General features: G+C 40.5%; 1 protein-coding gene across 6 annotated transcripts in view; it reads right to left on the reverse strand.

Annotated features, from left to right (window-relative positions):
* Positions 1 to 22986, reverse strand: part of Pphln1 (periphilin 1) — a 90929-nt gene that overhangs the window by 18639 nt on the left and 49304 nt on the right. For 4 of the 6 annotated variants that reach the window (XM_028752166.1, XM_028752169.1, XM_028752167.1 and 1 more), the window contains 4 exons: positions 21301 to 21357; positions 18064 to 18143; positions 13947 to 14066; positions 10687 to 10827 (listed from right to left, as the gene is read on the reverse strand). In XM_028752166.1, coding sequence (XP_028607999.1) covers positions 10687 to 10827; positions 13947 to 14066; positions 18064 to 18143; positions 21301 to 21357 — 398 coding nt within the window. The remainder of the gene's footprint in view (positions 1 to 10686; positions 10828 to 13946; positions 14067 to 18063; positions 18144 to 21300; positions 21358 to 22986) is intronic. The other 2 variants (XM_028752168.1, XM_028752165.1) reach the window with 1 other exon arrangement.

Genomic DNA, 22986 nt, shown 5'->3' on the forward strand with positions numbered 1-22986 from the left:
AAAAAAAAAAAAAAAAAAAAAGGAAAAGAAAAGAAAAAGAAGAAGAAAAAAAACAACAACCAAAAGCCAAAAGTAGGGAAGAAAAGAAAAACCATCAACTAGAAAAAGGGCCATTGAGGCGGCTCAGCAGATGAAGGGCGGAAACTCTACAATCTGTCTTCTGACACCCCACCCCCACCTGATAACACCATTGGCTCCTCTCTCCCTGTACATACCTAACATGTAACTTTAAGTTAGTTTTAAATAGAATCACAACGTTTAGTGAAATTTTACAAAGGTCTTCCATAACATATCAGTGTACTCACACTGTAGTGACGGCAGAGAACACATGAAGAGTCAAGTTTGCTATTTCCATCTGATGCCCATATATTAAACAAAAGGCAAGAGAAGACAGTTGTTGTTCAGGACTACATCTTGGAAAATAAAAGACAATACATAAAGACTAAAATAAGGAATCATTTATGTTTAAGACGGGAAAAGCAGAGGAGAAAATCCGAAGGAGGAAGTAATTTTTAATGCCATGTCTTTTTTTTTTTTTTTTCGAGACAGGGTTTCTCTGTGTGTAGTCCTGGCTGTCCTGGAACTCACTCTGTAGACCAGGCTAGCCTCGAACTCTCGAACTCAGAGATCCGCCTGCTTCTGCCTCCCAAGTGCTGGGATTAAAGGCGTGCGCCACCACCGCCCGGCTTAATGCCATGTCTTATAAGTAGAAAAAGAACACTGAGATAAAGAGAAACCAAATATAAAAGATGAAAACAAGATCAGAGACACTCGGAATGAGCAAGGCATCCCACAGTAAATGTTTACATCTTGAAAAAACGTGACTGAGAGGAAGGAAAGGAGAGTGAGAAAACAAGTAGTTAATAAAAGAGCAAGCTATGAAGGTTAGGTCCACCTTATAATAATCCTACCCATGTAGGGGCTACATAGCGAAGAGAGGGTGCAGAAGAAACAAGAAGCCAGAACTGTAAGCCCAGGCAAAGGAGTACTATAAAATACTCAAGAAGGATCCAAAAGTAATCAGTGCCTCAAAGCTGCAAAGACACAGACAAGTATTACTTAACCTTGGCGTAAGTAAGTACTTGGGATTTCCAATACAGGGATGGTTGTCAGACAGGCTGCTAGCACTCACTAAAAGCAGTGTCAGCTAGACTGTGCTTTATGAACACCCTTAATGCTTTATTTAGTGACAAATAAAACTATTGACTTAAAGTAAACAGGACTGAGTGGTAGTGACAGTAATTTACTACCTGAGAAACGCTGTCACACAATACAGAAAAGTGGCCGGAGTGGCCGGGCGCAGCCTGTGCTGGATCTTACCTTTCCCCAACATTTGCCTAAACAACTCTGTCTGCATCCCCTGGGGGCAGCATTCCCAAGGAAAAGGTCTAGAATGGACTCCTCACACTTTGTACCCTTTTACAAAATGGTTCTTATAAAATTTGTAATTGATACTGTCTATATTTTTACCAAAATGTCATTAAGTTTATTAGGGTCTAAAATGACTAATTAAAAAAAAGATGGAGACTTAATTTTTGATACTTCCAAAGTGATAGATTATCTGATATTAAGTTAGTTCCTTCCCCTCTAGGCCATCAAACTTGCCACACAGTCAAGGATGAAGATGACCTTGCATTCCTTAGCCTCCTGGGACCGCCAGAGTGCGGCACCACACCAAGTTTATGATCTGCTGGGGAAAATCAAACCTCCTGCCTCATGCATGCTGGATAACTACCAACTAGGTTATAGCCCTAGCCCCATCTACTTACCTCACAATGAAAACTTTACCCTAACACTATAGCAGAAAGTTCCTGTAGCAATACCACAAGGAACATTTAACTAGTAAACTATACATTTTAAAAACCTTAAAATTTGGCAAACTAAATGATTTTTAATTACTGCAGAAATACAGTATGTTTCAGAGGCAAATCTTGCAAGTTGTGTTTTACTAAATCTATATAGGCAAAGTCTGAAGAAGTGGCTGGTAATGGACTGTTACATACAATTGGGTAGACTTGATGTCTAGACAAGATAATCCCCAGTAAGAGCAGTACTTTTAAGAACACTTGTAGCTTGTCTGATAACAAGGAAAAACAAAGAATGTTCCTATTATGTGAGGTGGGCTAAATGCTTCCCTCATATACATGCGACAATAGATAGCGCTTCCTCTATCTGAAAACAATTTCATTTTAACCTATCACAAACTGAAAGCTGATTCTTCTCTGTGTCCACATTCTCATTAACATTTCCAAGATGACTGTTCTTCTGCCTAATCTTTATCTAGAGACTTCTTAAAAGAAGGAGCAAGAGCCGGGGAGAGTGCTGGGAGCAGGCTGCTGACAGAGCTGCCAGGGGACACTGTAAGGAGAGAGCTGTGGTGGGTACTGCTCTCCCACCTCAGAATGCAGGCACCACTCCATCTCAGCAAGCACTAATGACTCCCTGTGCATAATCAGCGGCTACGAAGAAGGTGGTTAAAAATTCAAAGCACATAAAATTCTATTATTAACTGTGAAATAACATGGAAGAAAGAGTGCAAACGGCTGGACATACGGCTCAACAGCTGCACACTCGATCAGCATTGTGAAGGGCTGGATTCGATCCCCAGGAACACAATAACACACACCAGGCTTGTAAATGAAAAGAATATTGAGTTTTGAACATAAAATAAGACTTAAATGAGTCAAAGATTATATAATCTATCCTTTGCAGAAAAGCTAATTTTAAAAGTTACCAAAAAATGTGAAATTTAAAGGAAACTAAAAATTGACACATATCATTGGAGCAGAATAATATTTACCTATCAGCTTATGACTAGGCAGAGAACAATATGACTTCTAAATGAACCTGCTGTTTCTTAGGTAGTTGGAGCTCTGGGATAGCAATGACCTACTGTGATACAACATGGACCATGGCTATGACGAACATGCCTGGCCTCAATAAGAACATATTTAGTGCGTGTCTATTTGTACATGTGTAGGTGTACATGTTCAGGTAGGTATATATCATTTGAATCTTTTCCAAGTTAAAAGAAAACCAGAATCCCCTTTACCAAATGCTATGGGGTTTAAAACATTTTTCTTAAGATGTTGCTACCCTCATCCTGGCATCCCAACTTGGGAGTCAGGGGCAGGCAGATGTCTGAGTCCTTTCAGGCCAGTCTGCTCTACAGAGTAAGTTCCACAACAGCCAGGGTTACACAGAGAAACTCAAAACAAAACAAAAAACAAACAAACCAACCAACCAAAAAAAAAAAAAAAAAAAAAAAAAGGGTTCCCACCCTCATCATATTCAACTAGGGATTATCAATAAACACAGAGTGATACAATTTTCAGTAGGCAAATTTCATTAAGCAGCAGTATTTTAGGATGTATTATGACAGAGAGAGAGGTGTAGGAATGAATTCAGAGTACCTTCTTTTACTATTATAAAACAATGAAAGTACTACATCCTATGCATGGATTTTAGGAATACCATGAACAATGCATTTAGGCCAGGCAGAGGATGTGCCTGTCATCCAAGCCATTGCTTAAGACACAGAAATCTGGGCTGAAGAGATGGCTCAGCGGTTAAGAGCTCTGACTGCTCTGGAGGTCCTAAATTCAATTCCCAGCAACTACATGGTGGCTCACAACCATCTGTAATGGGATCTGATGCACTCTTCTAGTGTGTATCTGAAGACAGCTACAGTGTACTCAGATAAATAAAAAAATAAATAAATCTTAAAAAAAGAAGACAAAAATCTAAGTTTAGGCTCTGCAAGACAGCAATTCCTACAATTGTGTTGATTTTGATATTAATTTTATGTCCTAACTTCAAAGATTCATAAATGATTGGTGCAAGCAAGAAATTAAGCACCCTGTGCAAATTCATATACTGTAATTATTCTTTGGCCTCACTTATGAGGTGGCTTAAGACATAACACATTCGGAATCTCAGAAAGTAGGCATCTATTTACCAGGCAATCCAGTGACCTCTCGGGCAGTCTTTAACCCACTCAGTTCTTCCCTGCTGGGGTTCTGTAGGCTGCTTGAGTGGAGAGTAGAACCACCAGGCAGATTAGGTCCTGAGGTAAGTGTGCCCGCTGCTGAAGCTGTGGCAGGGCTATGAGGAACCAACTGTTTTCTGGTTCATCTGAGCCCTGATCCATAGGAAGGAATATCTGGTACTGTACACATGGTCAAAAGCCCATGGCTGGGGAAGTCAAAGACCCTGGCAGGGAAGGTGCCACTCTAGTTTGCTTATGTGGATATGCTGTGCTTGTTAACTGCCATCTACATGATTGTCTATGGTCACAGAGCTGCTGTCCGGTTTGGTATCAGAAGATTCTTGCTGAAGTTAGTTGTGACTACAGAGGCTAAACCATGATCTAAGTGTTTAAAGTAAGTTAAAAGTAAAATAAATAAAGTATGCTTGGCTCTGAATATGACATCTATAACACCGACTACTAGGTTTTGGGAGCATTAAGGCAGAGAGGACGGGGCAGAGTGTGACAAGACGACACTTTAGAGGCATGAGATGGCCTCTGCACTCTTGAACTCTTAGTGTGATCACCCTGCACAAAACAGCACCCTGGAGGGAGGAGCTGACGAGGTCCCATTCCCTACAAGGATTTAACGAACAGTGGCTGCTACTGCAGGAGGGAGAAGCATTTTCTTTTGAGTGATGTAGCCATGTTGAATTGCCTGCACTCTTATAAATAACACCCTATCCATGTTCACGTAAGTAACCCTAATTAAACTCACTAACTCACAGACAAAGAGATGAGTCCTTGGTACTTTATAATGCATAATTCTAGGTGTGTGACAGCCACAGCATTAAAGTCAATCCCTAAAATAGCTGTTTCCAAATGCTTCCCATCTTGTTAAGTGCAGGCGAGCTCTCCCAGAGCAGCTCACTGTGTGGCAGTCTGGTGGCCCCACTGTAAGCCACCAGAACCAGTTGAATGATCAGGCAGGTCACGATCTTCAAAGAGCAAACCTATGTCTTGGTGGAGGTATTCTCACTCACAGATTTGTTTCTGAAGGGCAGTAGACATTAACTGCCTAGCACAGTATGTCCTTCATGCAGATAAGTACCCAAATTCATTCATTTTCCACCCAAAAGCCTTCAGAAGTATGATATACCTGAGCACAGACACACTGAGCTGAATCAGCAGAGAACCATACAAGAGCTCTGACCTGAATAACTAACTTCAGAACTGCTGAGTTAAACTGCAATGGCTTGTTAGAAGATCATTTTCCATTTCTTATATTTTCAAATTCAAACCACAAATGATTTCAAGGGGAATACACTCAAGTGACTGACATGTCTATGCATTGTCTCTCAGTTCAATTTCAAAACTTTCTCTAACATGGCTTCAAGTGAGCCAACCAGTCTTGGAAATTTAAACATAGAAGATTGACACACAATGAAACAATGGAAGGCTAAATAATTTCAGAGGAACTTACAAATAGAATTAAGACAACAGTAAGACTCCATAAAGCAACCTGTGTGGCCCTCGACTGTCCTTCTCATGATGGACCTGGTTATCCACTGCTTTGGTCACTGTGCAGTAGGCTCTGAGGAAACTCCAACAGGCTGTCTGTCTCTCTAGTACCAACTGCAGGTGGGGCAGAAGTGAAGACAGTCATCACAACCACCACAGAACAGCAACGCTGTCCCAGGGGTAATGGGACTAAGGTTCAAAGACGTGGAGAGTCCTAAAACTCTTCCAAAGTCATAGCACTGAACAGCAGCATCTAAAGAAATTCTGCTTAAATGTTTGGGTTAGGATCAATTTATTTGAACACTTAACACAAGATTCTTGATGCAAAGCATGTAAAATGTGCTCATGTTGAACGGTGTCTTCAAATCTACCCCTGTGCCAGAATCTTAGCAGTAAGCAAGATCAGGTGCTAGGATACCCAGCATGACATTTTATAGTAAATAAATAAATAAATAAAACCTAGGAACTAAGGAGCCCTCATATGGTTCATTTTTTAGTCATTTTAAATATTGATTTATGAGTCTATATAGTTTTTTGTTCGCTATCTTTTTTTAAAATATTTATTTTATGTATGTGAGTACACTGTAGCTGTCTTCAGACACACCAGAAGAGCATCGTATCCCATTACAGATGGTTGTGAGCCACCATGTGCTTGCTGGGGAATTGAACTCAGGACCTCTGGAAGAGCAGTCAGTGCTCTTAACCTCTGAGCCATCTCTCCAGCCCCACTATCTTTATATATCACCTATATTCAGTATATATGCTTAACCACTGACCATGGAATTTTTTTAATCAAGTCTTATAGTGAATATTTAATGTCTTGCTGTGTATTTTACTTGGTATTGCAATGAAAAATTGCCATTTGATAACCTACACTGTTCTGGAAGCATGACTTTGACAAATAATGTCTCCTGATCAAAAAAAGCCTTAGGGTTAATTTAATGTTCACATTCTAAGGTGCAACTTAACAGGGATGGCATGAAAAAGACAGGGAAGTAGGTATTAAGAATGTTTTAATACCTTTATCTTATGCAGAACATGTAGAGAATGCCTCTTAATACAGAAAATGATTATTATAGGGCAGGGATGTCTTCTTCCTTTGTAGACGATTTGTCCACCCACCTATATTTGTATTTGCATGTATGCACACATGCAGATACATGCCATGTAGGGGACAGATACTTTGGTTTTCTTGTTCCATCATGTAGAGTCTCTGGGATCAAATGGTTTGGTCATCAGTCATAGTTGTAAGTGCTTTTATCACTGAGCCATCTTGCTGACCCTAGAGATACTTTCTTATTGTGGCTAATTCTAAATCATAAAATCTCTGAAGTTGTTTCTGTATTTATCAGAATTACGTATTTACCAATGCACTTTTTTGTCAACATATCTATGTATTGAAGAACACTGACAGTTAAAGTAGAAAGAAACACTGCATGGAATCACATCGTGGCTTCTAAATGTCTCATTTCTGTCTGTTGCCAACGTAAATGCAGTTCCATCGATGCACAACTGTCAGAATTCATTCAACTGAATATTTAACTCATACATTTTATTTGTTCATTAACTGTACCTCAGTTTATATTATAGATATGTAACTTTTCTAGCCCATATATTAAGGTGGTAACTGTTCACAACTTTTCATTTATAAGTAACAAATGTCAGCAAAAAGATCTCTTCTAATTATTTTATTCTAAACACAAGATGTAGAATTAGCATTAAATGCAAATATGTGAGAAAATTCAGATCTTAATGGCCCACTCAGACCGACTGAATGAGAATATAGCTCTTAATTTTTAATGAAATACTCAAGTGATTAGTAAGTGCTTTTGAAGAACACTGATATCTAACAATATTTATGCTATGTTCAAAAAGTTCTACGTTTCTTTTTTAAAAAATTAAAATTTATCATTACTGTGCACATGTGCATGTGTGTCTTACACCTGTGTGGAGGACAAGGGGCAACTCTTTGGAGTTGGTTCTCTCTTTCAGTTTTGGAATTTAACAGTTCTGGAATTGAATTCAGGTTGCCAGGTGTGTGCTACCTTACTCTGCTGAGGGTCTTACCTGCCCTTTGTCTTACAAGAAACGCAATTGAGAACTCCATAATATAGAGCACCATGGCTTTGAAGACGAAGAACCTGAAGGCTCTATTCTCTTCCTAAAACTAGTTTTATTTGTCGCTGAATGCTAGGCACTCTGCAGCTATCTAACAGCTACTTTCCTGGAACAGCTTGTCACCCTGACACTGTCATCTCATCTGGACGCCCCTGAACAAGCACCCTATACCTAGTTAAATTTTCTATGTCTTTGAAGAAAGAAGAAGCTTTGTAAAAGTAACATTGGATGTCAGGACACCAAGAAGCCAGAGGATCTCACATAGAGATTATACTGAACACCATTTTATCAAAACATAACAGACTTTGAGTCAGTCGGGGGATTGATGCAAACATTCAACTGAGTATGACTCCCACATGACCTTGAGGATCTCTCTGGAATTAGTAAAAGGCAAGGAGAAATTCTAAAACTTGTGCTGTAAGCTCATAAGCTAAGAAAGGATATCAACTCAAACCAAAAATTTAACATAAAAGACACACCAACCTTAGTTAAGGCTAATAGGTAGACATCAGAGGAGAAGAGAATGCCTAGAATCCAAAGAGAAATTTGCTTGTTTATCACCATACCTATCACAGAATACTGGATCACAGTGGGATGGTTTGAAACTGTTCATCTTTAGAATTTAGCACTTCCTAGACAGAAATAAATGTCTTCTGGATGAAGAATTTATTAATTAGCTAGTACTCTACCATAATTCTAATATGAATCTTTTATTTTTTAAAAATTATCTGCATCTTAACGCTGACAAAATTCTTACAATGATGAAAAGGTGGCAATACATCAAAGGACTATGTCTCCACACTGAAGTAATCCCACCAGTCAACAAAATGTACCTGCCTTTAAACTTTAAGAACTACTGCAGTGTACTCATGATGAAATTTTCAAGTAGAATTTTATTTAAACTATAATATTGCCTCAGTTAAGTGACCTCAGGTTTTAAAACCTAAGGGAGCTAAAGAGACGACTCAGCAGTTAAGAGCACTTGCTGACCCTCCAGAGGAACCAGGTCCATTCCAACACCTACACGGTGGCTCACAACTGTCTACAACTCCAGTTTGGGGATCTGATGCCCTCTTTTAGCCTCTGATGGCATCAGGTATACGTATGGTATACAGATGTACATGAAGGCACAGACTCACACACAAAACTACCATTATTCATTTAAAAAATTTTAAACAATCCATGTGCATGAAAAAAGTTAAGAGAAACTACCAAAACCCAACGCAGCTGCCATCTTGTTTCTATAACCCTTCATGACCTCCTGTCCACTGATATTTAACCCTCAAGTTGGAAAAACGTCTTGAAAATATTTGCTCTATATTAAAAATTAGTAATATTTTTAACCATACATTTATTATTATGTGCTAGCTTCCTGAATTAGGGGGATTCTGGCCTTACTTTTTGCCCATGTGTGAAAGCCAAAGTCTCTAACAGAAGAGCGCCCCAGAGATCATTTATTTTATACCAACATTCTTGCTTTTTCAAGGCAGGGACTCATGATATACTCTAGAAGTAACAAATTATTTTTTTCCTGCTTCTGTTTCTCATAACAGTTTGGATTGCATGCACCTGTCATCTTGGTCAACTATAATTCTTTCAGTAACCATTTTAATCCTCCAGTAACACCCTCCTTTCTTTATCTCCCCTCTCTTTCTCCCTCTTGCCCCCTTCTCTGACAATCTCTGGGTGGCCTGGAACTCAAAGAGGACCTCCTGCTTCTGCCCCAGCACTAGAATTAAAAGTGTGTACTACCACACCCATAGCTGGCTCTCTTTTTTATCTCATTTGGTCACTAGCCATCCTGAAAGTACAGCATGCTTTAGCAGCAGCTATTTTGTGCATTTGAGTGGCAACTGTATGCAGAGTCTTTCCACTCCAACATGGGGAGGTTTCCACAGAGAACTATAAACACTGACCTCACGCTAAATAATTTTCAGTGCACCCTCAAGGTATAATAACTTTCTCACAGTCAAAGAAATCAACTATGAATAATAGTACAAAGAAACAGTGAAAATATTCATAAAAGACAACACAAAATACTCTCTAGTATTTCAGTTGACTGTTTCTTCTAGTTATATTCTAGAGGGCTTGTCTTTAACAACCTACAACTGAGGGGACTGGATAAGTGGTTTAGTACTGGCTAAGAGTACTGGCTGCTCTTCCCGAGAACCTGATTTCAATTCACAATACCCACATAGCAGCTTGTAACTGTAACTCCAGTTCCACGGGATCAACTCCCTCTTCCACCCTCTGAAGGCACCAGGCACACGTGTAGTGCAGACAGTCATACACAAAAGCGTATAACATAAAAATTAACAAATCTTAAACAGAGAGTACAGCATAGGAAGCAAAGGGAAGAACATTAATTCACTCATCCATTCAAACAGCATCTTGAACAAGCACTGATAAGGGTGACGCCTAAGCAGGGCAAGCAATGACATAAGATGGCCTCTGAGTTAAGTGACTCAGGATCCACTCAGAAGTCACTGTAGGGTTATGACTTTCCCCATCACCCATCCAGCAAGTCCTCTCATAAGTCTGCTACACTGAATCACTGTTGTACACGGTACAGATACACCACTAAGCAGAGCAAAGTCTTGCCCTTGTAAAGTCTCTATTGTAGTAAAGAGAGACAAGGAGGCAACATCAGGTGAATTTAAAGGAAAAAAAATGCTGACATAGTGATTCAAACCATCAACCTAGCATCAGGGAAACTGAGACAGCAAGACTGTAGTAAGTCTGAAAATAGTCACCATATTAGCCAAGGCTACAGTGTGAGACTCCACTGGGAAACACAAAGGAACCATAGGGCCCGGAGATGGAGACTGATGTATCTTCGGTATTCCTAGCTAGCCTGTGTAGACAACTTCATTGATCTGAACTAAATAGAACTGTAGTGTCTCAGAAAAGAAAGGGCCCCATGGAACACCTGAGGCTGTTCTCTGGCCTCTACACACATTCAGTGGAATTCTGGAGTTTCAAGTAGAAAAGACAAACCATTCTATTTATTTAGTGCAAACACTCACATGTGCGAGTGACAGAAAGCAACAGCTGTGTCTATTAGAAGATGACATTCTCACCTGCTCGATCTCTTTGGTTTTCAATGCAATGGCTTTCGAGCGGCTGCTAAGATGGCTGTCTTCATACATTTCTGTACCATCTGTTGTGTTTGACTCAGGTTCTTCTGTCTGGTCAATAAATAAGGGTGCTGTGGATCCCGCCTAGGAAAGAGAGAGAGTTCAGTTATTTTCTTGAAGAACAGAACATCTGAGATGGTGTATATGGTCACTAAGAGAAGATTATGTCAAAAGGAAGTGCTATTTAATCAATTTTAAGAAAAGAAAATGTATACTGTCATGATACATAATGAGTATATATGAGGAAGACTAGGACGTGATTGTTACTTTTCTCAATTTGTTGTGAGACACAAACTAAAAGAATGAAACAAAGAGCTGGTTCTATGAAAAAAAATTACCAAGTGACAGATGATTTGCCAGATTAAATAAGAGAAAGGAAGGAAAATCCAAATGAGTAAAATTAAAAATGAGAAGAAGGAAGGCATAACAGATTCCTATGAAATTCAGAAAACCATAAAGATATAGGTTTTAAAGCTCTATTACATTAGGGGCTGGAGAGATGGCTCAGCAGATCAGAGCACCAAGTACTTCTGAGGTTCAAGGTTAGTTCCGACCACTCACATGGCCACCATTGTCTGTACCTCTGGGCCCAGGCACATACATTCAGACAAAAACTCATACACATAAAATAGATAAACAGTTGAAAGGGATCCATTTATCAGCAATAAAACCAGAGCAGTAATCAGGTCTCACAACTAACAGAGGTCCACAACCAGATAGATGTGCTCACCCCAAAATTCTATCAGAATGCCAATACTACTTAAACTATTCCATAATTGGAAAAACCAAACAGAAGTCTTCCAAATTGCTTTTATGAAGCGGTATTATTCTGATACTAAATCCAGACAGACAGACAGACACACACACACACAGGAAAAAATTTACAGAAGGATCTCCCTGATGAGCACAGATGCAAAATTCTTAACTGAACTTAAGATCACACCATGAAGATCACTCATCAAGACCAAGCTTGCTTTATTCAAGAGATGTGGGGATGGTTCAAATATGTAAATTAGTACAAGCTGTCCGTCAAGTAAATGTACTCAACAGAACATATGTGACCATCTCCTTAAAAGCATCCTTTCGTGATAAACGTCACAGTGACTTAACAGAGGAAGCCTCTCTTGACAGAAACAGAGATTCTGTAAACAGATCTAGTCAGTCATCATGTTGTTAAATGAAGAAACTAGCATTCCATTACGGTCAGTAGCGAGGCAAGGGTGCTCACTGCACCTACTACTATTCCATGGAGAGCTTGAAATCTCAGCTAGAACAGTAAGACAAGCAAAGGAAACTTGTACACAATATAATTCTGTACACAAAGTCCTAAAGACTATACTAGGTTGCATTCTATTGCTGTGATAAACACCATTACCATTCCTTTGTAGGGGAACAAAACAGGTGTATTTAACTTAAACATCCTACTCACAGTCCAGCACTGAAGGAATTCCAAGGCAAAAACTAAAGCAGAAGTCATGGAGGAACACTGCTTACTGGCTTATTCAGCATGCTGTCTCACACCCCACGACTACCTGCTTTGGGGTTACACTGTCACCCAATAAGGTGGGCCCTCTCACATCACCTGATCAATAAAATGCCCTACAGGTCATATGTCTGTGTGACTACTTCTTATGTCCATGAAATACCCAGCTGGAGTTAGAGGTAGCTGTGAGTGACCATGTGGGTTCTGAGAACCCAATATGGGTAAACACTGTTTACCACAGAGCCATCACTCGAGCTGCACCACATCATCCCACCAAATTCTAATTGTTCACAAATACTTCCAGCAGATTAACAGGATATAAAAGTATCTGAAACCTTGAAACTGTCTAGACCAGTGGTCATAAACGTTCATAACTCTGTGACCCTTTAATACAGTTCCTCATGTTGTGGAGATCCCCAAGCATAACATGATTTCGATGCTACTACATAACTGTGATTTTACTACTCTTATGAATCATAACTCTTTTGAGATGGTCTTAGGCCACCCTGTGAAAGGGTTGTTTGATCCCTACAGGGGTCTCTACTTACAGGTTGAGAATCACTGTGCTTGAGGAAAAAGAGGGGGGTAGATGGCACCAAATAGGCACAGGTAAAGACACTGGGAAGAGGACCTGGCAGTGCAGGAAATGAAGCCAACAATGAAAACACTTCTGTATAGTAAAGGAAACTGCCAAGAGAGTGAAGAGGAAGTCCACAGAATGGAGAGAAGTCTTTGCCAGCTATACATATACCAGAGGACTGGTGTCTACAATATACAATGAACGAAAAACTTAAACATAAAGAAAACAATTTTAAAATGGGCTAAGGAACTGAAAAGAAGAAATCCAAATGGCTAGTGAACACTTAAAAATCTTTTCAATATTCTTAGTTATAATGGAAATACAAATGAAATCTACTCTAAGATTTGACCTCACAAAGACAGAAAGCCCATCACCATCAAAAATACAAATGGTATAGATGTGGAGAAACAGCAAACAAAAGGGAGATAACTCAGACATTCATAAACAAGTCGTTCTGGACGCCATGGCTACCACTGACCAATGCAGCCATTTGGAGATTGACCCTTTCATCATGCATGAAGACATGGTTAGAATGGTATTGTATACACATGAATAATCTTGCCTATCATAAAGCCTTCCATGCAAACTGGAGATGTAATCAGCAGGCTCACCCAAAGAGCTCACAGCCAAAGAGGTGGGAGGAGCAAAGCCAAAAAAAAAAAAAAAAAGTTTGTTTCACTGGTTTTTTGTTTTGTTTTTCCCCTTGAAACAGGGTTTCTCTGTGTATCCTTGGCTGTCCTAGAATTCACTCTTTTGACCTCAAACTCAGATTTATCTGCCTTTGGTTCCCAAGTGCAGGAATTAAAGGCATGCGCCACCACAACTAGACAAACAAAGTGAAATTAAAAAAAAAAGTCAAGATACACACTCCTCCTCTGTGGGTAAATTCAATAATCCACAAAGATATTTCCCGAGCACATGCTGAGGTATTTGTTGCCTTTTTTATTTTAAAGATAGAATCTCATACACACCAGGCTGTCCTCAAACTTGCTCTGATGCTGACCTAGGTGATCCTCTGCCTGTACCTCCCTAAACACTGGGATCACAGGTGTGTGCTAACACGTAGGACTTCCATCCATCCAGTTTAAAACCCGGACAAAACATCCAGGTATGAAACATAAAGGTGAAATTAAACGTTACCTCAAACTCAGAAATTTCGGCCAAGTTATTTTCGTCTGACTTCTCTAGTGTTTCATTAGCCCACTTGCTTTCAGCCTCAGCAAGTTCCTTCTCAGTTAGCCTGCTGGGTTTGTCTAACACCTAAGAGAAATGGAGAGACATCTGTGTTAGCATTCTTAAAGGCCTCTAACATCAGGAAGCACCACACACTGAGAGCAAGCACACCCCCTTTTCACTCCTTCAGAAACAACCGACAGAGAGCCAGGCCCTTTAACACGTTGTGTTCTTAGCATAAGGAAGGCTGAGCTGGGAGAACTGCACGAGCACAGCTGCAGAGGGAGACAGTGTCTCAAAATAAAAGAACAGAACACAAAAGCAAACCCAGACCCTTTACGTAGCAATTCCTGTAGGGCACACGGACTGCACACACATCACTCACAATTTCATTTACATAAAACTTCAAGACCGCAGTGTAAAAACCATGACAAATATAAGAATTGTATTCAGGATACGCCCAACATTACATTGATTACAAATCTTTATCTTTAATTTTGTTCAAATGGTTGACGTTTACTAAGATAAATGTTTTTAACTGTATTTTTTTTTGTACTATGTACCAGTGATTTTTTACCAGCAGGTATGTCTATGCTCCACAGGAGCTTGTCCGTCCCCCACCAGGCCTGAACAGGGCACTGGGTCCCCTGGAAGTAAAGTTACTGAGGTTGTGAGCCGCCATGTAGGTAGGAGTGGGGCCTGGGCCTCTGAAGAGCAGCCAGTGCTCTTAACTGCTGAGCCATCTCTCTAGCCCTAAGGTAAATTTAATGTAAAAGAAAGGCCCAAATATGCTATCTTTATCATTTGTGATAAATTATATAGAGCATACTTCTTGCACAAGAGGTTAAAGAGTTGAATTTCATTGTTTTGGCGTAACACTGTTCTCTTTCTATACCAAATACAACACAATCAGAGCATGGGCTGTGGAGGGACCAGCAGATTACATACAGCATGCAGTGTTGCTCAATCACTGGTTAGGACTTATTTCCTTTACAAAACAGTTGTAAGAATAAAGATAAAGGACTTTTAAAAACCTGTGTCTGCCAGGCGGTGATGGTGCACACCTTTAATCCCAGCACTTGGGAGGCAGAGACAGGCAGACTTCTGAGTTCGAGGCCAGCCTGGTCTACAGAGTGAGTTCCAGGACAGCCAGGGCTACACAGAGAAACCCTGTCTCAGAAAACAAAACAAAACAAAACAAACAACTAAAAACCTCTGTCCGGTACTTTCTGCTCTCTGTAGTCACCGACAAAGTTTTTATACTAAGACAGTTTGAAAGAAGATGAGTGAGTTCAGGGAGGCAATGCAACAGCAGGGGAAGCACCGCTCCGGCCAGCTGGATTCCAGGAAGGAGGGAGGGAGGGAGGGGGCAGCAGAGCCTGAGCCAGAGCCCAGATTAGAGATCCTTTCCTTAGGAAAGTCAGGATGCACAAGCCAGACCATTTCCTCAAAGTGCTAGCTGCTCCTTGTGTACCATTCTTCATGGTGGCCTGCTGACTTCATCTTATTTCCTAGAACAACTTTTACCAACTACAAGGCTTCACCCCAACCTGATCCTGTCTTCTCTTAGAGTGTGTCCCTGACTACAAATACCTCCCTTCTCTTGCCAGTCTATGATTAACCTTGATTTTCAACGAAGGAATATGGCATCACCTAAGAAATATGCCTCTGGGGGATCTGTAAGCAGCTTCCTTCCAGGAAGGGCTGACGGGGCTGGGAAAGGCTTGTGCTCATGGGGCCTTCCAACAGGGAGCCGGACCAGAAAAGGCATTTCTTGAAAAGGTCCAAGGAAAAGGCAGGGCTACGGCTGCTGTCCTCCCAAGATAGCTGAGCCCGTTTCTCTGGCCTACACTGAGGTCACTGGGGTATCCAGTGATTTGGACTGAGCAGATCTCACCCTCAGCCTGTGCCATGTGCTGCTAGCCACAGACTATCCAGCCCTATCACGGAAGCCAGTGTAGTCAGTGCTCACTTACGTTCCTTACCATGTGCACTGAACCGGTTCTATTCAGTACTCTAAAATGCCTTGCATAATGCACAGTCCCAGTGAAAACAATAGAAACAGAGAGACCTCAGCAGTACTGCTGCACTGCTAGGAATGAAAGACTTCTGCACACAAACCAAAGAACATTCTGATAGAACTCCTTCACGGAAGGGGCCTGGACAGTTAACAGAATGATGGTAACTTGTCTAAACTCACTACCAAATACTGATAGAAGGGGACACCCAAGCTTCAGCCATACCCGATTAAGCTCAGCAAAGCACAAACTGACCATGGGTAATTTAGCATGATCATGATATGAGTGTTTGTATGTACACACGTACACACACAGCATTGTGAAATATTTTGCTTCAAATAATACTTAGACTATTCTGACTCAATAATTGAGAGAAACTGCAGGTTTCTGTGAACCTAGGAATGGCACCAAAAAGCTGTCTGTTACTTTACTATAAGACATCTACATAAGCAAAGTAAGAAAAAGCTATAAAAGAGGCCTTTTTTTCATGTCTGTCTACTGAAGTTTATTACAGGACAAATGCTTGGCCTAGAGAAACAGCTGTACTATTCTTCAGAGACTCTACCTAGGAAAATTGGTCTGCATAATTTGGTTCCTAGCTCATAATCATCTGTAACTCCAATTCCAGGGGCTCTGATGATCTCTGGCACTAGCACACAAATACATAATTATAAAATAATCATCATTTTTTAAAAAGCAAAACCAAAACAAGACAGCCAATCTGAGTCAGCCCTAAGCTTTTAGACCTCTGTGCACTGCAAGATATAGTATCAGCTGGAGGCCGATGCCTTCTGTAAGTGATGCTTGTCATTATGGCTCCCACACACATAATACAAATTGTTAGGGTTATCGTCTGTTCATCTTCCTGTCTCAGCCTTCAAGTACTGGCACTATAGGTATATAGAATATACAGGTATAAGGCACCTACACAACTCAGAAGGTTAAAATAGTATTAAGAGAATATATTAATAGAAATATAAAATTTTTTTAAAGAAAACAAAGGCATATTAAAAAAAATGTACACTTAATTTTAAAGAGAGGTTTATGTTTTAAAAAGGGCTATAGAGCAAAACCAAGCTAATGATTGCTAAGCTCTTGTAAAAGGTAAAGCCATAGTGTGTTTGTAACAAAAAGCCTTTGGCTGAGAAGGTAATCTTAAGAGCTCAGGAGACTGATGCAACACTATTAGGACCAGCCTGGGCTACTATTTAGTAAGTTCCAATTTAAAAGACATACATAAAAGAGCTGGCTTTGTAGGGCTGGGGATGTCCACAGTAGTAAAAACATCTGTCAAATATTGGCAAAAAAAAAAAAAAAAAAAAAAAAAAAAAAAATATATATATATATATATGGCAAAAAAAAAAAACCAGAAAACAACCTGACATTCCAGAAGCCTGAGATTTCCGAGGGCCCCAGTGATAAGATTTGCCACAGAAAAAGATCACTTTTTCCCCTCAGGATGAGAGACTGCTGCCCCCTGTAGACCAACACCAGATTGCCAGGTGATAACTATTTTTGCTAAAAAGTCAAAAACATTAAAAGAAAAAATGAAAAGTGGAGAGTATCTAAACAAGGTCTGATCAGGGGAAGGCTGTGAGACTGACAGAGGTAACTAGGGGAAGACCCCGGGCCCCACCTTCCCCACACAAGGTACACAAGGAGCAACTAGCACTCTGAGGAAATTATCCGGCTGTGAATCTTGGCTTTCCCATAGAACTGAGATTTAAACTTAATTACAGAACTTTTCTATGAGTTAATAAAAGAGGAAATGCTGAATATAAGAATTGAGGAGTTTTAAATTCGTGTTACACTTCTGCCTATGTCTCAGTGCTCTAAGTCAAAGCAGGTCCTGTGAGTACACACTCCATCTAAATCTGTTCCCATTTGGTTATTGGAGACGGGCAAAGGCCACATAGATGACTTACAGAAAAAGATCAATGAGAAAAATGATCACTTATTTTTCAAGCCTTGATAACTTAAAATTCAAGGTATCCACGGTACCATGTGTGCTGGGCAATCTATCATCTTCACATGCTATTTCTACCTAACTTTAAAAAATGACAAACCTTGGATGAAGACACTGCTGAGGAACTTGAGGGTGAAGTATCTCTTGAAGTTTTCAAAGACTGGATGGATCTCTCTTTACCTATGTAACAATGCCGAGAGAATACAGGAAAAGAAACAAAGTAAGACGGGTTCTACTTCAGGTGTCCCTAATTCTGTAGCTGGGTTAACAGGGAAAGCTAGATGTGTACTCTAATAGTGAAATTTCTTATCACATTACTGTATTAGCATGGAACTCTACCTCTCTTAGTAACATCACAAAACATTAAGGTATAACTGAGAATGAGATAACATCATAGATCCCAGCGATGTCAGCGGATGACCACAGAAATGCTGAGAAAGGCAGAAGACATTTTAATTAGTGTGTCTCCTCAGACTTCCGTGCCACAGCAAAGCAATCTTTAGAGACTTGGCTTTTAACCACCTAGGGTGGTATTAACACCTCTTTTCCAGGTCATGAAGACAGGAAGTCTCTCTACACCAGACGCTTTCAGCCAGGAAACAATTCTGTTCTTCCCACCTCAGTCTTGGGCAGTGTGTAAACCACAAGGTTTCCTGTTGCTGATAATCTTTAACATATCATAGTATAAATACACAGAATGTTATTATAGTTAGTATGTAGCTATCACAGGGCTTTCAGTTAAGGGGCAGCCCAAAGAACGCTATACACAGGTAATTTAGCAGATACTCTTAAAATATTCACACCATTTAAAAGAATTTAGAAACCCATTAATTCAGAACACTGATCCAGAACCTGGCATGAATGATGTTAATAATGTTTTTGTTTATGAGATAAAGTCATCATCATTAATTATTTCAGATACTCACATGACGTTTCATGGAACCATTTTTAACAGAAACATAGACAGAAAATATATTAACAATATTACTTTAGTAAATTCAACAACCAAAAACTTATTTAGTTTAGTTTTTAGTTAGCTAATTTAGTTAAGCTAATTTATTTAACTTTTACCTTCCATTCAATCCTGTAGTCTTAAATTCTGAAACCCTAGACTACTATTAACACAAAGTTGTTTTAGAAAGTGGCCACACTGATAGATGCTGCTGAAGCCTGGAGAGGGGAGGAAAGCCAGGAGAACAGGCAAGAGCAAAAGCAGACACCCGCCCGCCCACCTGCGGAGCGAGCACAGCAAAGCCAGCTTTAAATGCTGGCTCTTTAAGCTTCCTTGCTATAGCTAAGCAAGCTCTAAAGACCTGGGGTGGGTTTTAAACAAGAGCTCTTCCCAAGGTCCTGAAGACAGGAAACCACTCTACACAGTGGCTCTCAGCCACAGGACAGTCTTGTTCTTCTCACTCTGGTCCTGGGCAGTGTGTAAAGATATTCTGATTGGGTCCGGTTAGGGAGTAGCACTGACTTATAACAACTGCAGGCCCAAAATGATATGAGAGTCTTCTGGGGGGACAGCCCCACCATCAACCTTATCAGAACCATCCGCTTTACTGTTGCTGAGTCTGAGTGAGAACCTCTACTACTCCAATTCTGAAGCTCCAACAGGTTTTTGGCTCTAGATTCTTGTGGTACCACAATCCTGGCACCGTGAGTTTCAGGCCAGCCAAGGCTAACTAGTTGAGAACTAAAAATAAATTAGTCAAGAGCATTCATTCAGTCATTCCTTACTGTATTCCTAACTCATATATACTACATTGTAAAGTCTATACTACTGCCAAAAAGCACCTCAAACAGCAACCCTCAACTTGTAGGTCACAACCCCTTTGGGGTTACAGATCAGATATTTACATTTTGAAATGATTTCAAAACAGTAACCAAATTACAGTCATGAAGCAGCAACAAACTAATTTCATGGTTGGGATCATCACAGCATGAGGAGATGTATTGAGGGTTTGGCAAAGGGTACCGACTGAGAACCCTGTCCTAGAGGAACACATACCATCTTTTTAGTAGCTTTGGTCTACTTAGCTGTTAGGAACATGAGTGGGCATTAGAAGTCGGTAGAGAACTAATGTATTTCCTACACTTAGGTTACAATGTCTTCTCTACCCTATTCTGCAACAGTCCTTTGAAAGAAGATAAGGTGCTGGACCAATCAGCACAGAGCAAGCTACAGAAAAGTATAATTATGTCAGGTAGCTAGCTACGTAAGAGTAGGCTTGAAGGTCAGGCACTGGGAAATGACCTCTCCCCCAAAGACAGCAAACTGCAAAACTAAGAAGTAAAACTGGAAAACTCTGATTCTGGGTCAAAGATTGGTATATGAGTTCTATAATTGTCCCTAATGGAGATTGGCATTCTGACAATCCAGAAGGTCTGAATATCACTGTGGAGCTACAGGAGATGGACATGTCCTTGGTCCACTTCCTTAAAACTTAATCCAAATGGGTTTGTCAATCACTTGTTCAGGAAAAGACCCTTCTGAACAAACTACCCATCCTAGAGACCTTAGGAACACTAGAAAGACTGTTTACAGGGAATGGGCGATGGTCCCTTTGGCCACTGGCCATTATCACCCTTCAAGTGTGCTCCTTTCAGTTCTGTAATCAACCCCACTGTCATCTACTATACTACCCACTATCTTCTGAGTGGCTCGTCTGCTTTCAAGGTCACAAGGATAAAAAGCCCAGGGAAGGCCAGAGCGGAATCATGGTGCCAGTTACATATTTAATTTTAGCATGCATCAGCTAGAACACAGGAAAAAAAACAAAAGCAAAACACAAACAAACAAAAACCCAGCAACAACACACGCAGAAAAGATGGCAAACAACTGTCAATGTCAGACTTTGCCTTACAGACAGGACATTACTATTGTAGCTAGGCCAGGGACGATCACGTGTAGCCCAAGAACCTTTCCTAATTTCAGATGCTTGGCTAACAGAAGCAGACATAACCAGTCTTGGTATGCAGAAGCAAAGGACTGCTCAGGGCAAATCTCACACACTCATTTATATCTGTTACATAAATGAGTGGACAAGCAAACAGCAAACGACAAAGACATAAACACAGATGACAGCAAAAACCACAGAGTGAGTAGAAACCTCTAGCTCCCTCCCACTGACAAGGTCTTCTTCTACAGGTTCTGTACACCCCTGGCAGCTATTCCTGACCAGGAACGGCTGGCCCTGACAATCAACTACTGTATTGCTATCCAATCCTGCTGACGGGAGACTTGAGAGCAATAAGATACTTTCTCCATTTCGACAACTTCTCAAGTCAAACCTCCCACCCTTCAAAATTCCAGATGAGAACCTACTTCCACACTCACCTCTTCCTCGAACTGCTTCATTCTGTCGTTTGTAGGAAGCACCGACACGCGAGGACTCTAGGGAAAGGTGGCAGGGAGGGATTAACACCAGCAGCTCTGTGCCCAGAGGAGCAAGGGAAGAGCCCAGAAGACCGAGCAAGGAGAAAAGGGCTTCTGAGCACTTGCTGGTGATACTCAACTCCTAGCCTGCTTCAAGCTGAGCCGCCTAAGCAGCCTTAACTGAAGAGAAACCAAGGTAGAAAGGAAAGAACCGAGCGGTCTGCATACTGAAGCAGACACTCAGAGAACAGACACCTGACTGTTCCTAAAAACAATCTTTTTAACAAAAAAGTCTATGTATCTAGATTACTAAAGATACAAAGAGACTTTGTATGAGCCTCCTAAACCTGCCTTTAAAGAGTATCTAGTAATTATTTTCTCACAAGAAAGAGACTGGAGATTAACAGTCCAGCCAGACACTCACAAGCTGTCTCAGAGGGCTACTCAGAGTCTACCTGAGACTGTATGTGTAACAAGAAAAGCTTTCTTTTCCATGTGTCCAACCATTCAAATGCCCACAGTTTAACATCTCCCCCCTCCAGAAACCAGTAACCTGCATTCAAAAAATTCTATAAAGTTCAATTATCTGGCCCTTGATGTGAAATTCCCATGTGTACACACACAATACATTGTATGTCTTTTCCCCTGTTAACCTGTCTCCTGTCAATTTGTTTCATAATTATAAACTATCAGAGAATATAGAAAGAAAAAGTTTAATTCCTCTATGAAGTTCACCCAAGTGGAAGAGGCTGGGGAGGAAACAAGCTAAGGATAGCATCAGAGGACATAAAATAGTAAGTGGGAAAGTACAAACATTTGTTCATACAATACCCATAAGGTTCACATTAAGATGTGGTGCAGGATCACATGTCAGGTGGGGAGGGAGGCAGGCAGTCAGTCTCCTGGAAGCTAAGTCACCGTTAGAACTAACACAGTAACAGGAAAGTTGTCTGACTTGTTCTTAATAACAATACTCTAATAGTACGATATCTAAAACGTACTGACTTCTCTCTACAAAGTCTCTCGCACTCGGATTTCATCCTGACTGAACCCTTTATTATACTGTATTTAGAATCTCAAAACATTTCGAGAGCTTCTTGTAGAGACAAAAAGACCAAAAATAAGGGGCCCCAAATAAAAGGCAGAGTCCCTTCCTCTAACAGTCAGACCCTCGAGGCTCTAATACCATCCCTAGTTCAATCTGTAACGACAAAAGGTGCTCTGATGTAGCCCACAGAGACTTTATTCACACAATGCAGAAAGGAACTGACGAATGAGACCCTAAGTCATAGCTATAAAAACATTATAAAAGAAACGTTTTTGGATAAGAAGCCAACCATTTTTTTATGGTAAATTTTATGGTTTCTATCCTAAAGTAAAAGATGATTATAAATGATTTTAGGGGTGGAAAGAAGTTAAGAATGCACAGGCTTGCCGGGCGGTGGTGGTGCATGCCTTTAATCCCAGCACTTGGGAGGCAGAGGCAGGCGGATTTCTGAATTCCAGGTCAGCCTGGTCTACAGAGTGAGTTCCAGGACAGCCAGGGCTACACAGAGAAACCCTGTCTCAGAAAACAAACAAACAAACAAAACAGAGAGAAAGAGAGAGAGAGAGAGAGAGAGAGAGAGAGAGAGAGAGAGAGAGAGA

The sequence above is a fragment of the Grammomys surdaster genome, unplaced genomic scaffold, assembly GCF_004785775.1.
Source record: "Grammomys surdaster isolate TR1022 unplaced genomic scaffold, NIH_TR_1.0 125878, whole genome shotgun sequence".
Lineage (NCBI taxonomy): Eukaryota > Metazoa > Chordata > Mammalia > Rodentia > Muridae > Grammomys > Grammomys surdaster.